Below are 13,990 nucleotides of genomic sequence, written 5' to 3'. Positions count from 1 at the left end.
GTATTATATAAAAACATAAAAATAGTTTTTGTATTATCTAAGTGAAGGGTTAGAAGAGTCCAAACCCTTTTGAAGGGCATATTCTGAATGTATAGTAATGTTTGATTGCAGTGTTTACCATAAATTATTCCACTAAAATCAGACCCACAGGACTACAGAGTTAAAGTTCTGTAAAAATCTTTCCATGTAAGTTTCCACGAATATGTTATTTCTGTGCTACCTTAATTCACCCAAGTTTCATTGGTTTCTCAGGCCAGCAGGATCTGATATCATTTCAGAGGTGATAACCTCATTCCTTTGAGGGTTAGTGTGCTGTATAGGCAGTAAAGTTGTCCACCTGGAGGACTCTGTTCCTCTCTATACTCTGGGGCTTCTTGCTGCTCTCCCCAGCTCTTTAGCAGTATGACCCTATTACAGTATGACCCTTAAGGGCCTCAGGCTGCCACAAGAAATTGCCCTTACAGGAGGGATTCAATAGGAAAGAGAGGCTCATAGGAAAGCTAAAACAGCCTGAGGCCACATTATCTTTTCAGACAGTTTGCAGTTAGGATGGAAATAATTCCAACCCACTCCCTCGCTATGGACAAATCCTGGAGCCTGCTGATCTTCCTACTATGTGAGCAGGGCCCAACAGTGTGTTGAGGTTCCCTGATGCTCACAGATCAAGTGCAAACAACTAAGCCAGAGGTGGGCAAACTACAGCCCGTGGGCCACATCTGGCCCGCGGGACCATCCTGCCCGGCCCTTGAGCTTCCGGCCAGGGAGCCTAGTCCCCGGCCCTTCCCCAACAGCCATGCCGCCAAGCGAGCAGTGCGGCTTGTGCCTGCCCACCTCCCAGGCTTTCCAATAAGCCTGTCCTGCTGCCAGCATGGTAACGGGGCGGGAGGGTTGGACAAAGGGCAGGAGGTCCCGGGGGGCAGTCAGGGGGCGGTTGGATGCAGCGGAGGTTCGGAGGGGTGGTCAGGAGACAGGGAGCAGGGGGGTTGGATAGGGGGTGGGGTCCCTGGCGGGGGGTCCTGGGATGGTGGGGACAGGAAACAGGGGGGTTGGATGGAGGTGGGGTCCTGGGGGGGCAGTTAGGGACGGAGATCTCAGGAGGGGGTGGTCAGGGAATAAGGAGTGGGGGGGTTGGATGGGTAGGAGGTCCCGGGGAGCCTGTCAGGGCGTGGGGGTGTGGATAGGGGTCAGGGCAGTCAGGGGACAGGGAACAGGGGGGGTTGGATAGGGGGTGGGATCCTGGGGGGGCGGTTAGGGGTAGGGGTCCCAGGAGTGAGCGGTCAGGGGACAAGGAGCAGGGGGGTTGGAAGAGTCAGGAGTTCTGAAGGGGCAGTCAGGGGGAGGGAAGAGGGAGGGGGCGAATGGGGGTGGGGGCCAGGCTTTTTGCAGAGGCACAGCCTTCCCTACCGGCCCTCCATACCGTTTTGCAACCCCAATGTGGCCCTCGGGCCAAAAAGTTTGCCCATCCCTGAACTAAGCCCTCAATTCTTAATACCAGGAACATCAGGAATGTCTTAAATCTGTTCTGTTACAGCTAAGGGACACTGTGCCGAAGGCAAACATCCACTCACAGATTACTTCTGGTGTTGTCCACTTGAAGATTAAAACAGTCAAAGTTAAAACCCTGCACGTTCACTCTATAGCCACTCTTGAAATTACAAGAGAGTTTTTGTTCAGCCTTCACAACTAATGTTAAGTGTTTGCAGCTAAGCAGGAAACACTGATAAACTTACCTGGGCTTTACGGGGTTACATTATGAACTCAGATGAGACTCAGCAAAAAGCTAAGTATGGATATTTTTAAAATCTGAGTCAACTGATGCTTTTGTGGCAAAACCATATGAAATTTTATTTCTGCATGAGCTGATGCAAAGACAGCGTGAGTTTCACTTGGAAATACTGGGTTCATTTGAACCTGAAATTGAAGGACTTTTTCAAAGGGTAACATGAACCCCTAGGACAGTGGTTCTCAACCTCTTTACATTATGGGCTGCATATGCAGCTGTTTATGCGTTATGTGGCCCGCATCCTCACAATATATGTACACTGTACTACCTTATTCCTGGGGGAATTCTGCAAGACTGCATGCCCGCAGGACCCACACCCCCTCCCTCCTCCCGGGCCTGAAATCCTGTGCTTCTCTGCAGAAAACAGCAGGGAAGCAAAGGGAAGCCACACGGCTTGGGGGGCGGGGGGCACGACGGCGGGCACAGTTTTTTGGGGAGGATTCCTCCCCGCAAACAGAGGCGAGACATGGGGGGCACACTGGGTTATGTACCACTCCTCTTCCTCTCATTTCTGCAAGTGCAAAGCTGCCCCACCGAAGTAGACTGTGTGTGGACTATGCAGCTGAATGCCGCCTCCTGGTCCGAGTGCCAGTTATGCTCCCCTTCTATGTGCTGGGAGCCTTCCTGTTTTCTGTGCGACAGTGAGTGCCAACGGTGAGGCTGGATAAGGAAGAGCAGGGAAATGAGGGAAGTGGGCTAGGGGGTGGGGGGAAGAGGCAGTGGGAAGGAAGGGGATGGAATAGGACAGGGGGAGGGGAATGTGGGAGGGAGGGGAGAGGGATGGGGCAGTGGGAGAGGGGGATGAGATGGGAAAGAAAAGGGGAATCACGGGGGGAAGCAGAAGTCAGGCATGTGGCATCCCCTCAGCAGCAGCTGGGCTCCCCCATTAAGCAGGACCATCAAACCCTTACCCTGACAAGCCCTACCCCCTTACAATTGGCCCCCCCTGGATGAGCTCCCACACCCAGACCCCCATGCCACTGAGCCCTAACCAGTTGCACCTGGACCCCTCCCCATCAAGCCCCACTCTCCCAGCACCCAGACTCCCCCCCTGCTGAGCCCCTACACCCACCTGGATCCCCTGCAGAGTCCCATTGCCCCTGTACCTGGAACCACCCAACGAACCCCTGTACATCCAGATCTCCCACTGAGACGTCCACACTCAGATTGCCCCACACAGAAACCTCTCACCCCACACCTGGATCTCCCCCCACACACTAAGCCCCTCCACACTTGGCTCCTGCTGGGCTGAGCCTGCCCACCCACAGAGGGGTAGGGCCCCTGGGTGTTTCTGGGGCAGGCCCAGCCCTTGCACTGTGTCAGGGTGAGGTGCAGCCTCACTGCTGAGTCCCTGTACTAGGGGAAGTAGGGGCTTCAGGATGATCTTCCTCCTCAATGCAGCCAGTGGCCTGTGCTCCCCACTGCCATGCTGGAACCACATTTATTTATTAACAAATGCAATTTGCAGAATTTTAAAATATTGTGCGCATAATTTTTAATTTTTTTTTGGTGCAGAATTCCCTCAGGAATACTGTATGGCCCTGAGGATGTCACATGAGCCATAGGTTGAGAAACACTGCCATAGGGATTAGAAATGGAAAAGTGCTCAGCTCTACCCAGAACCTCTGAGACTGTCTACCTAACCTAATTTTACTCTTGCCTAGTCACTTAATCCCACAATGCAAAGCAATAAAAGAGACCCAAATCTGGAAGTTATCTGGCTGATTACTAAAGTGGTCATATGCTAGTCTCCAGCCAATTTCTCCTAGACTGAGAAGGCTGGCCACCTGATTCATGGAAATACAATGGCAAAAGTTTTACTTAAAAAAATCCACACAGTGTTTCAGGGGGAAATCATAGACATTTTGTTCTCCCCCTACTTTCTGACCGACAGCCAGACTTCGGACTGATGTTGTACTGTTCAAATTCCATCTTTCAGAGAATTCTAAAGCACCTATCACCTAGCTGGCAAAATGTTGGTAACTTTGTTTCTCTCCTAAATGCTGTTGTATTTGGTACACGATTATAACCATGTATTTCAGTGGGCAGGAAGTGATTGCTCCTATACACTGACTTAGTATTTCTGAAGCACTCTGGATGAAAGATACTATGTAAGTATGAAGAAAAGGAGTACTTGTGGCACTTTAGAGACTAACAGATTTATTTGAACATAAGCTATGAGGTATTGTTATTTTTGCCTTTGAAGTAAAATAGTTATGATGAAAAAGTGCCATTGATATGAGTGAGTTTAGTGAAGTCCTCGAGTGTAGTACATTGGATTATCAATATAATCGTTTTTAAAGGTTTGATAAATGAGAGTTCAGGTGATATAAAATGGGAATACCACCCCCTTGCCTCACAGGAACATTGTGTTATCTATGGTATGTGTATGACCCTGCATCATTGCAGTATTAGAGTGCATCTCATTCTTTAGGGTATTTTCCCGCATACCACCAGGGAAATACATTTTACAGATGGGCAAGACACAGTCAATGGAGCAACTCCCATGTTAAAGTTAAGCTGGTCAGAGCAGGTACCATGTCTATAGTCTCTCTGTAAAGCACCAGGCACATCTATGATCCTATAGTATAAAACAATAAAATGTATGCAATCATTTCTGTTTATTCATGTTTGTTATCTTCAGGCCATTTCTCAAACATTTACAACCTCAGCAGCTATTGAATAAACCATTTTAATTTTCCAGAAGATGAGACTCAAGATGGAATGTAAACAATTTAAAACAACAGACATTTTCAATATATTCAAATACTAGGAAAAGACAATGCTACTTGAGTTCCTTTAAGCTGTTCATAGTTACCATAAACTTCTTTGTATGACAGTCACATTATACTTTGGAAGCTGTGCATTGCATGCAGTGATTTCTTTATGAAGTCATTAGATGCAAAATCACATTAAGGTCTCAAAGTTGTTCACTAAGATAAACTGCATGTTGTAATATATTTAGCACATAAGAATGCAAATCAAGGAATAGATAGAAGATAATCAGAAGTTCAACTGGAATATCGTGAACCCTTATAGCTGCACTTCCCTGATGGCCCAATCACTTTCTAATTACATTTAAAAAAATTAATTCCTACCTCTTATGGTTGCCAAGATAATCTATTTTGACCTGATGCAGCACTTTCTTCAGATAGCTGAAAATAACACCGGGGAAAGAGGTGTGAACTGATGCCAATCAGCGCATTGAACTGTTAACTCTGAAACCTAATGGCAACAGATAAAATAACATTAACTATTTGGCGGATAGTAATTTTGACAGAAATGTCCAGTGACTGAGTTTGAGTAGCTTGCCATCCCTCTGTCTACCCTTCTCAGCCCCAAACTGACCTTGGGATATCACATATTCCCAGGCCTGGAAGCCACTGAATGTTGCTAACTTATAGGGCAGGCCAGCTAAATGTGAAAAATCAGGACTTTGGGGGGGGGGGCACAGGGGATTATAGTTATGTATATAAAACAAAGCCCCTAATATCTGGAGGGTCCTGATGACATCCAGAGGTTCAATCACCCTACTAGCTTGGATGAAGGGATTTTCCCAGGCCTCCTCCTGAGTATACAGGAGGATTACAGAGGTTGTGACTAGGAGAAGGCTGGCAAACTGTGACTCTCCTTTAGAAGAGTGCAATAACCCCTTTCCTGCCCCGACAAATGAGTGAGCCCTTGTCTCATGGAAACTCACCCAGCGGAGTCCTTCGCCGACATGGGGAGAGGTCTACCCCACGCCTTCCTGAAACAGGGTGCCTACAGGAGGGAGATTCTGTCCCGAGGGTGGTGGTGCTGCCCGGATCCCACGTCCAGAGACACCCCCACCCCCTTCCTTGGGTGGGGTGAGAGGGGCCTCGCCCCACTCGCAAACTATCCCCGCCCCCACCCGGCTGCCCGGGATGGGGCGTTTGTGCCCCTCCGCCCCCTTTGCCTCGCCCAGGGCGTGCGGCTCAGCCCGGCACACCGACCGGCCCCCGGGTATAAAAGCCCTGGCGCGCAGCCTGCCCCCTCCCCTGCGCTAGGCTTACCCCGGGGCGGCCATGTACGCGCTGCTCAGCGCCTGGCTCCGCTGCCTCCTCTGTCTGCTGCTGCCCGGGAGGGCGGCGGACGGGGAGCGCTGGCCCGGCCCCCCGGCTCCCCGCGAAGGTAGGCGGGGGCCGGCCGCCCAAGAGCAGGAGGGGTCTGGAGCTGGGGGCGCCGCCGCGGCGCTGCCTGGCTCAGAGGCGCGGCGGGAGGAGAAGGCGGCGGCGGCTGCAGGCAGCCCAGCTGCATCGCTGCTCGCTAGACTCCGCCGGCTCTGGCGGGCTCTGCCCTGGCACCGGCCGCCGACGCCCCCTTCACACCCGAGCCTCATGGCCGAGCTGCCGCCAGGGAGCCCCCAGGGCCCCGATCCGGAGCAGCCCGGGGTCGTCAGCCGGAGCGCGGAGCCGCTGGAGGACGGGCCCGGTGGCGCTCCGAGCCCGGTCGGAGAGGCAGGCGCGGGGGAGCCGGGGAGCGGCCCAGTGCGGATCCGAGTGGCCATCCCGGCGGAGGAGGAGGAGGACGGCGGAGCCCCGGGTCTGAGCCTGCTGGGCGGGGGCAGCTGTAGCGAGGATGACTCCGGCAGATATGGGAAATCTAGGTACAGCGCGGCCCCGGGACGTGAGCGGCGCCCGGCCCGGCCCCCGGCTCGGCTGCTGTGCTGGGGAGCCCCGGACAAGCGGGGGCAGTTAGTGCCTACCTAGGGGGACCCCTCCCGCCGACCGCGCTGCGCCCCGCGGGGCCCTGCGGCTGGGGGAGCTGCCCCGCCCCGCGGGGTGTTAGACGCGGGCGGGGGCTGCCTGGTGCCGAGCGCCGTAGGAGACTGGTGTTCGCCCCGCGATGGGCCGGGGCGCTGCAAGGGGGTGGCCAGCGCCTGATGCAATGAGGGCTCGGGAGTAGCCGCTGGTCCAATCGGGAACTTGGTGTAACTCGGGATGGACGTCGCATCAGGCAGCGGCTGCCCCCGCCCCCCGAGAGACACGCGCATTGCTGGAGACGTGTCTGGCAGGGCGCCGTCTGCGGGAGGCTTGCCTGGGGGCTGAGGCGAGGGAGGGATCCCCTGCTAATCTGGCACTTCGACGGGGAGGGGGCTGGACTGGCGGGTCGGGTTTACTAGCGCTGGAAACCCGAGGTAGGGGAGGAGCCGCGGGCAGTGGCTGGAGGAGGTGGTGACCTCCCCCGTCCCCCCGCAGAGGTGCTGGGGTCTCCTTTCAGCTCTTTAACTCCCACTGTGATGACCTTGTCTGAACCCTGGGGGAGAGATTTCCATGCAAAACCACTATGGAAAAGCCAAACGTCTCCGAAGGAGCAGCCAGGGGCCAGATTGCACTTCCCAGCTCTCTGGGTCAATCAGAGCAATGTAGGGCTGGGAGGGACCTGGAGAGGTCAGTTAATCCAGCCTCCTGCAGAGGCAGGACCTAGTAAACCCAGACCATCTTTAACAGGTGTTTGTCCAACCTGTTGTAAAAACTTCTAGTGATGGGGATTCCACAACTTTCATTGGAGTTTAACTGCCCTTATTGAATCCTAGAAATGCAGCCTGCCCTCCTGCTGGCTGGCAAAATCTCTGTTGTGGGGCTCTTCAGTGACTTAAAGAATGGGGGGAGGGGGAGAATCATGCACAAGTTTGGAAACTGTGGACCCAAATGATCCTTTGCTAATATATAGCAATGTGTTAATAGAGAGGGCAAATACATTTCTTTGCTGGGGAAGTTATTGGACACCAGAAGGGTGAAATACCCCTGGCCATGACTCTCCATCCTCTCCCTCCTGCAGTACTCACATAGCAAACCTCTCATATAAATCATGGATTAGGTATTTCCTTCTGAGTTGGAGGCTTTGTTAATCTGATTGGGTGGGTGATGTTTACATGGCAGAGTTCACCCAGGGTTGGAGGAGAAAGGAGGATTAGAACCAATCCAGTCCTTAATGTTGCCTCAAAACACTAGAGCTACATGGTGTGGTGCTGAGATTGGAAGCTATTTCCAGAATTGTTCATTAGCACAATTAGTTTGTGTCAGTCTCCTTCTGGAGTGTGATGCAGTGGCCACTCTCAACAAGGAGTTACCCTAGAAATAAATGAATCAAAGGCCTCAAAACAGCTCAGTCCAATGGCTTTACTTCAGATGAAATGGGGCACTGCTGCCAGGTGGAGCACCGGATGCACTTAGTAAAACTCTCTCCTTTGGAAATTAGAAGGGCTTCTGTCTGCTACTCGTTTCTTGTCCTGACATTAAATCTTCTGTAATCATGAAGAGTTAGGTAGATGAACTGCTTGTAGGCACAGTAATCTTCCTGTATTGTGGCTATAATGATCTTTTGAGGATTGCTCAAAAGAATGGAATAATGTAAAGAGTGCAGGATGCACTTTTCTATACTGACCATCAAACTGCTTTTGGGAAGTATCGTCTGTGCAGATTTTATTATAGATGGTAGAGAGGTCTATGGAGTTAACTGTGACCAGTTAACATGACTGACTTGGGACTAAATGGTGGTTAAGTAGTATAACTGTTTCCGTTAAGGATGTGAGGTTTTTTTATTGATAGTTCCACTAGTACACCTAGTGTGGAAACAGTTATACTAGTATAAAAGTGCTTCATACCAATGTAGCTTATTGTTCCCTTACAGGAATAAGCCATACCAGTATAACTCTGTGCACATAAGGGGGCTGAGCTGGTCTGGTTAAACACAAGTTTTGTTTGTAGACAATAACACTAATTTTTTCAGGATAGACAATGCCGTTGTGGTTGTGGGCAAGGTCTGTGGGTATATCTTATGCTGTGTGTGTGTTTAAAAAAAAAGTGTTTACTTTGATTTAGCTGGTTGTAAGACTACAAACTTGCCTTGTCTGCACTAGGGTTTTACAATGTGTTAGCTACCACATTGTAAAAACATTTCCCCTAGTATAGATGAGGCCTGTGTGAGTTAGAGGCTAATCCAATTAATCATGGGTGGAAGAAATATGTTGTCATTATTCCCTTACATGCCACCACTACTACACTTGATGTGTAAGAGAAGACTACATGTTGCAGCTATAACTCCAAGTTAGTAGGTTGCCATTTCCAGTTTGGTATTTGTCATTATAGTGTGTGTGTGTGTATATATATATACACACACACACACATAAAATAATATATAGTATGGGATCAATTATTTAGCTAAAATGCCAACTTGTTAATGATGTAAATACACATAGACTTGTTTAATAAAAATATACAAATAGAGTGAGCAGTATTAAAATGATTTGCACCTGTTACAGGTTCAATTGTGAGACTTCTTAATCTTAATGGAACTGTTGGGCTCTGCTTTGCAATGAAACCCAGACTAGTCCTTCGCTCAGTTCACCTTAGGGTCTATGTGAGTGGAAAGACAAATACACTGTGGGAAGATGGCAGTGGTGAAAAGTTGGTGTTTACAGGGAGGCCTATACCGTGCCAAAAACAGGCAAGGAAATGCTGTGGGCCAGAGGGACACCATAAGAGCTCTGACAACTTAAAATTCATAACTGACTAAGACCTGGTTTAAACCACTCTTTTATCAGTATAACTTTTGGTTAAGGAGGGAATGGGGGATATTATAACCAATATAGTTATACTGCTACAGCCCCTCAGTGTGAATGCATTTATACTGGTATAATCATATCCAAGTTCAGGGATTGTGCAACTTTACTGCTTAACTATACCAGTATAGTTAAAGTTGTTTTGTTGTTGACCCCCCTAATGAAGTATGCTGTGCAATGACAAAAGAGAGAGGAATGGAGTGAAAAGGGGAATTGAGGCTCGTTTGATGCCAGGAAAGATGCAAAAAGCAGAAAGCTTTGGATTTGAATGAAGGATAACTTTTGCACTAGGAGTGATGCCTAATCAGAAATGGTATGTTGAATTATAAGACTTGATATTTCTTTAGAAGTAGAAACACAGTAATCAGATTACTGGTTAGTTATTTCTGAGCACTGGTTTGTAATCTTGTTAGAGATTTGCTTCTACCCATTAAAATGCTATAATCTAGGATTACCACTTAGCTATTTAACTTGTGTAGAGAAAGATACCTCTCTCATAAACAAAACATAATTTAAATAGAACTAATTTAATAACTCAGCAATCAACACACAAATTTTGTGTGTGCTTTTTGGTAATACAATTGAAAGCTTCTGACCACTTTTAACTGACGGCAAAATATTAACCACTTTAAATATGTACATTGACATTCGTTCCCCTCAATGCTTTATAATTATGGTAACTTGATAGTTATTAAATACATATTTAATTTTCGATTTAATAATTGATTATGGGGGACAGAATGGCTTAAAGAGACAGTCAAACCAAAATATTTCTCTTTGAATTTTTTATCTACTTTTGTTAATGGCAACACTCAAAATTACTATAAACTGAAAGGCAACTGCTCTCTGCTCTAAATCCCTGTCTTTTAGTTTGTTCATTTGATAGACTAGAAAGTCAGTTTACTGTTTGTGTGAAACACTTTAAAAAAAAATAATAATAATAAAAGTTGGCCAAGGACCACAGACAGGTTTAGTACCTGAAATCTAGTTACTTTTAAGTTAAAATTATTTTCAAGTTGACTTTAACTTCATATTGTATTTCTATTTCTAGGATGAATAGAAAGACCCCTTTAAAATACAAAGGAATACTCAAGTGTAAAAGCTGTTTGACATGAAGTTCCATCTAATATGCTAAAGGAAATTGAAGACAGTATAGATAAGCACTCAAAAATCAGGACATCCATAAGCTATGGCTGAGCCCATTCCTTGTGCTGATTTCTATAGTCTTTAATTGCAATATCACACTCTCAATTATAGTACAATACAGAGGTACACCCTCTCTGAGAACTCCAACCATGTAAGTGTTCTGGGTCTGCAGTTTACCTTTTCAAAGGGGGCACATGATAGACGTAACAACACAGATTGCACAAGATTCCAAAAAAAATATTGCTCTTTAACAGCAGAAGAAATGCACAGATCTGTACAAAATTAGAAACCCTACATTAATTTCCCTGTGTCTGTTTTCTCTCCATTCTGGAGCTTTCCTGGGGCTGGTGTCCCATTGTTGCTGCAGCCTCTACTTTGACTTTTCCTGCAATCTTAGGTCAGCTTGCTTTCTCTGAGCTTGGCCCTGCAACTAAATCACTGCCACCCATGAAAATATGCCCATCTCCTCTTCTCCTTCCCAAAGGTTCCTGTGAGTTCTTTTTAAACGTTTATGCCATGGATGCTACAGCAGCACAATTGCAGCACTGTAGTGGTCCCACTGTAGGACCATGGCATAAAGGCTTCCTATATGGACATAAGTTGAGTTTCTATCACTGTAGATCTAGGTAATCCATCTCCCTGAGCTGCACTAGCTGGGCTGATGGACAAATTCTTCCATTGACTTAGCTGTATCTACACAGCAGTTAGGTCAGCTTAACTACAGTACACAGGAGGGTGAATTTTTCATTGCCCCAGAGTGATGTAGCTATGTCAATCTAAATTAAGTGTAGAGCGGGCTTTTGCCTTGTTTGGGAACTTTACACTCTCCAAGTGCCAGCACCCTGCAGATGTGTAAGAAGAAATAGTTTCTCCCAGCCTCAGCTAACCCATTGTCATTCAGGTGTTTCCACTGAGTTCTAATGACCCCCATTGTATCTTGTTTGGGAGGGACATGCAACAAGCCTTGTGGGCCTATGGTGGATACACTTAGGCCTGTTCTAAACTTAAGTTAGGTTAACATAGCTATGCTGGTCAGAGGGTGTGAAAACTCCAAACCCTGACTGACAAACTTATGCCAACCTAGCCCCTGGTGTAGCTGCAGCTGTGCTGATGGAAGCATGCTTCCGTTGATGTAGCTACCATTTTTCAAGAAAGTTGTGTTCCTGCACTGATAGAAAAACCCCTTCCATCAGTGTAGGCTGCATCTATGCTATGAGGTTATGCCAGTTTTGCTACAGGGACGTAGCTATGCCAGTATAGGTCCTGTAGCATAGACATACCCATAGACTGAAGCATTGCATGATATAGCAGTTTTCCTAAGAACAACTTCACAATATCAACCAGAATCATAAATTCTATAGACATTCTCCAAATCATTACAACACTTTCAGTTTGCAATTTGAGACTCTTGTAATGTAGCAGCTGAAAACCAATTTCCTCTAGGTCAAGGCAGCGAACACCTCATTGCGGTCTATTTCCAGGCAAATTGCAGTATTCAATCCTCAGCTATTTTGGCTTATGGGTAGTTTTAAAAAGTTACACAAATATTTTTCTGATGTTTCCCCTCCCCTTCACAAAAACAGCTTTATTTGGTTTTGACCAAATTTAAAAATGTTGGGGCACAGACTAAGACTGGAAATGTTTTGTGATGATATGACTGTCTGAAATAGTGCTTTAGAAAGGAAATTTTGCAACTTGCAAGGTGGTAATTAGTGCTGCTCCCACTACTTGGAGCCCAATCCTGAATCCATTTAAATTTATACCAAACTCCTGTTGTCTTCAGTGAGTAGGGCAGTGGAACCCCAGTTCAGTGCTTTTGATTTTGCTTTTATCATACAAAGCTTATTACTGTAGTGCAGAGTCACTTTCAAATGAGATTTCATTGAGGTTTGTCAAAAGGTTAGAATGTATCCAAACAGCTTAATATATTGATAATCTTATCAGCTTTGATATCCAGAGGACACATTCTGCCCACAGTGCACAGATGAATTTGGTTTCCTGTATGAGTAATCTCCAGATGAGTCACAACCTAAATAAGTTGTTTTTCAGTCTGCCCAAGCAGCTTTGACAGTCAAATCCTTTATAAAAGATATCCAAAGAAAGAGAAACACTTAATGCAAGTTGTAGACAATATACATCTATTAAGACGCTTGTTTCTCACAAAAAATCCTCGTGTCCTTCTAAGATTGATTCCTGAACACCTTTTAATATTAATTTCTTTTTTTATGGTATTATGAAAATGGTGATTTCTTCAGGTTATGATCACCAGAGCTAGAGCAAGTGCAGAAAGCTGGTTGTAAATAGAAATGACAATGTTCAGTATTTTATAGAAAATTTTAGCTAAAATTTTTTTAAAAACTTAATGTGCCAAGTGAAACAGTCTTGTCAAACAGAATTGAAAAGGTGAATGGTGTTTGAGGTGGGTAGAACTAGCAATGCAGTATAGCTCAGACCAATGCATCAGGAGATGAGGTATCCTGCTTCTGGCATATATCTAATACTTGAGGGGAAAAAGTAAAATAGGACCAGCTAGGATGAATTCAGTGTTTTAATATTGTGGGGGTGGTACTGACCTTTGTAAATGAAAAGGTTTTCTCTGAAGCATGAAGCTCTTCCTGGATTTTCTTCCCACATTAATCTTAACTCAGTAGTTGCAAATGTCCATGCTAATAAAATCACTTCAAAAAACCTTGATAGCTGTATGTTTTGTACTTAAATTTCCCGTTAAAACAATTCCATAGTGGTAGCTAAGTGAAGATATGGATAGAGTTAAAAATCCATATTCTAATTAGATTAAATAACTTTCTTTATCTTTAGTGACATAGCAAAGTGAGAAATAGTCAATTATTTAGACTGGGATGCTAATAAGTCTTCCTTTCCATCCCCCTCTGATGCCCCTATCTAAAAGTAACTGTACTACAAGTTACTAGCTTTCAAACAAAAATTCACTCTCTCTCTTCCCCTTACCCTTTTCAATTGTACTTCCAACATCACCTCACTTGCTAAAAGGGTCTTAAAATATGGAGACCTTTCTTAGAACTATTCCAGTATATTTATCCAGGGACCTGACTTTGTGTCCACAACTGAGTGAGCAATAAGTAAGTATTGTGTGCAAAATCCATTGACCCAAGTAGAACTTTTGTATACAAAACAGCCATCTTCATGTGATTAAATCTCTCTTGGTGGGTACAGACGGTGGTGCCTCAAGATTGCATCTGCAAGTGATAGGCTGTCTCAGGGCTTGTCTACACTTACATTTTATAGCGCTCTCACTTGCTGGCTCAGGGGTGTGAAAAATCACCCTTCTGAGGCGCAGCAAATCTGAGCACTTTAAAGCGCTAGTGTGGACAGGCTCCGAGTCTGAGCTAATCCCCTCATGGAGCTAATCCCCTCTGCGGGAGCACTTTGAAGTTTCTAGTGTAGCCATGCCCTTAGTCAGGCAAGTGCACTATCACTGCTTGACATACTGCCAGAGC

General features: G+C 46.4%; 2 protein-coding genes across 3 annotated transcripts in view; one reads left to right on the top strand and one right to left on the bottom strand.

Moving 5' to 3' along the window:
* Positions 1-4,389: 4,389 nt before the first annotated feature.
* Positions 4,390-13,990, bottom strand: part of MAPDA (N6-Methyl-AMP deaminase) — a 103,805-nt gene continuing 94,204 nt past the window's right edge. For both annotated transcript variants that reach the window (XR_012153978.1, XR_012153981.1), the window contains 2 exons: positions 5,818-12,592; positions 4,390-5,008 (listed from right to left, as the gene is read on the bottom strand). The gene's annotated coding sequence lies outside the window, so the exon portion shown is untranslated. The remainder of the gene's footprint in view (positions 5,009-5,817; positions 12,593-13,990) is intronic.
* Positions 5,802-13,990, top strand: part of LARP6 (La ribonucleoprotein 6, translational regulator) — a 14,018-nt gene continuing 5,829 nt past the window's right edge. Inside the window, exon 1 of the mRNA XM_073303710.1 lies at positions 5,802-6,410. Within this exon, the coding sequence (XP_073159811.1) occupies positions 5,830-6,410 (581 nt within the window). The 5' untranslated portion in view covers positions 5,802-5,829. The remainder of the gene's footprint in view (positions 6,411-13,990) is intronic.

Source organism: Lepidochelys kempii, chromosome 10 (genome assembly GCF_965140265.1).
Source record: "Lepidochelys kempii isolate rLepKem1 chromosome 10, rLepKem1.hap2, whole genome shotgun sequence".
In the NCBI taxonomy this organism is placed as follows: domain Eukaryota; kingdom Metazoa; phylum Chordata; order Testudines; family Cheloniidae; genus Lepidochelys; species Lepidochelys kempii.
Note: the sequence above shows the minus strand (reverse complement) of the source record. Positions and strands in the feature narration are given on the sequence as shown.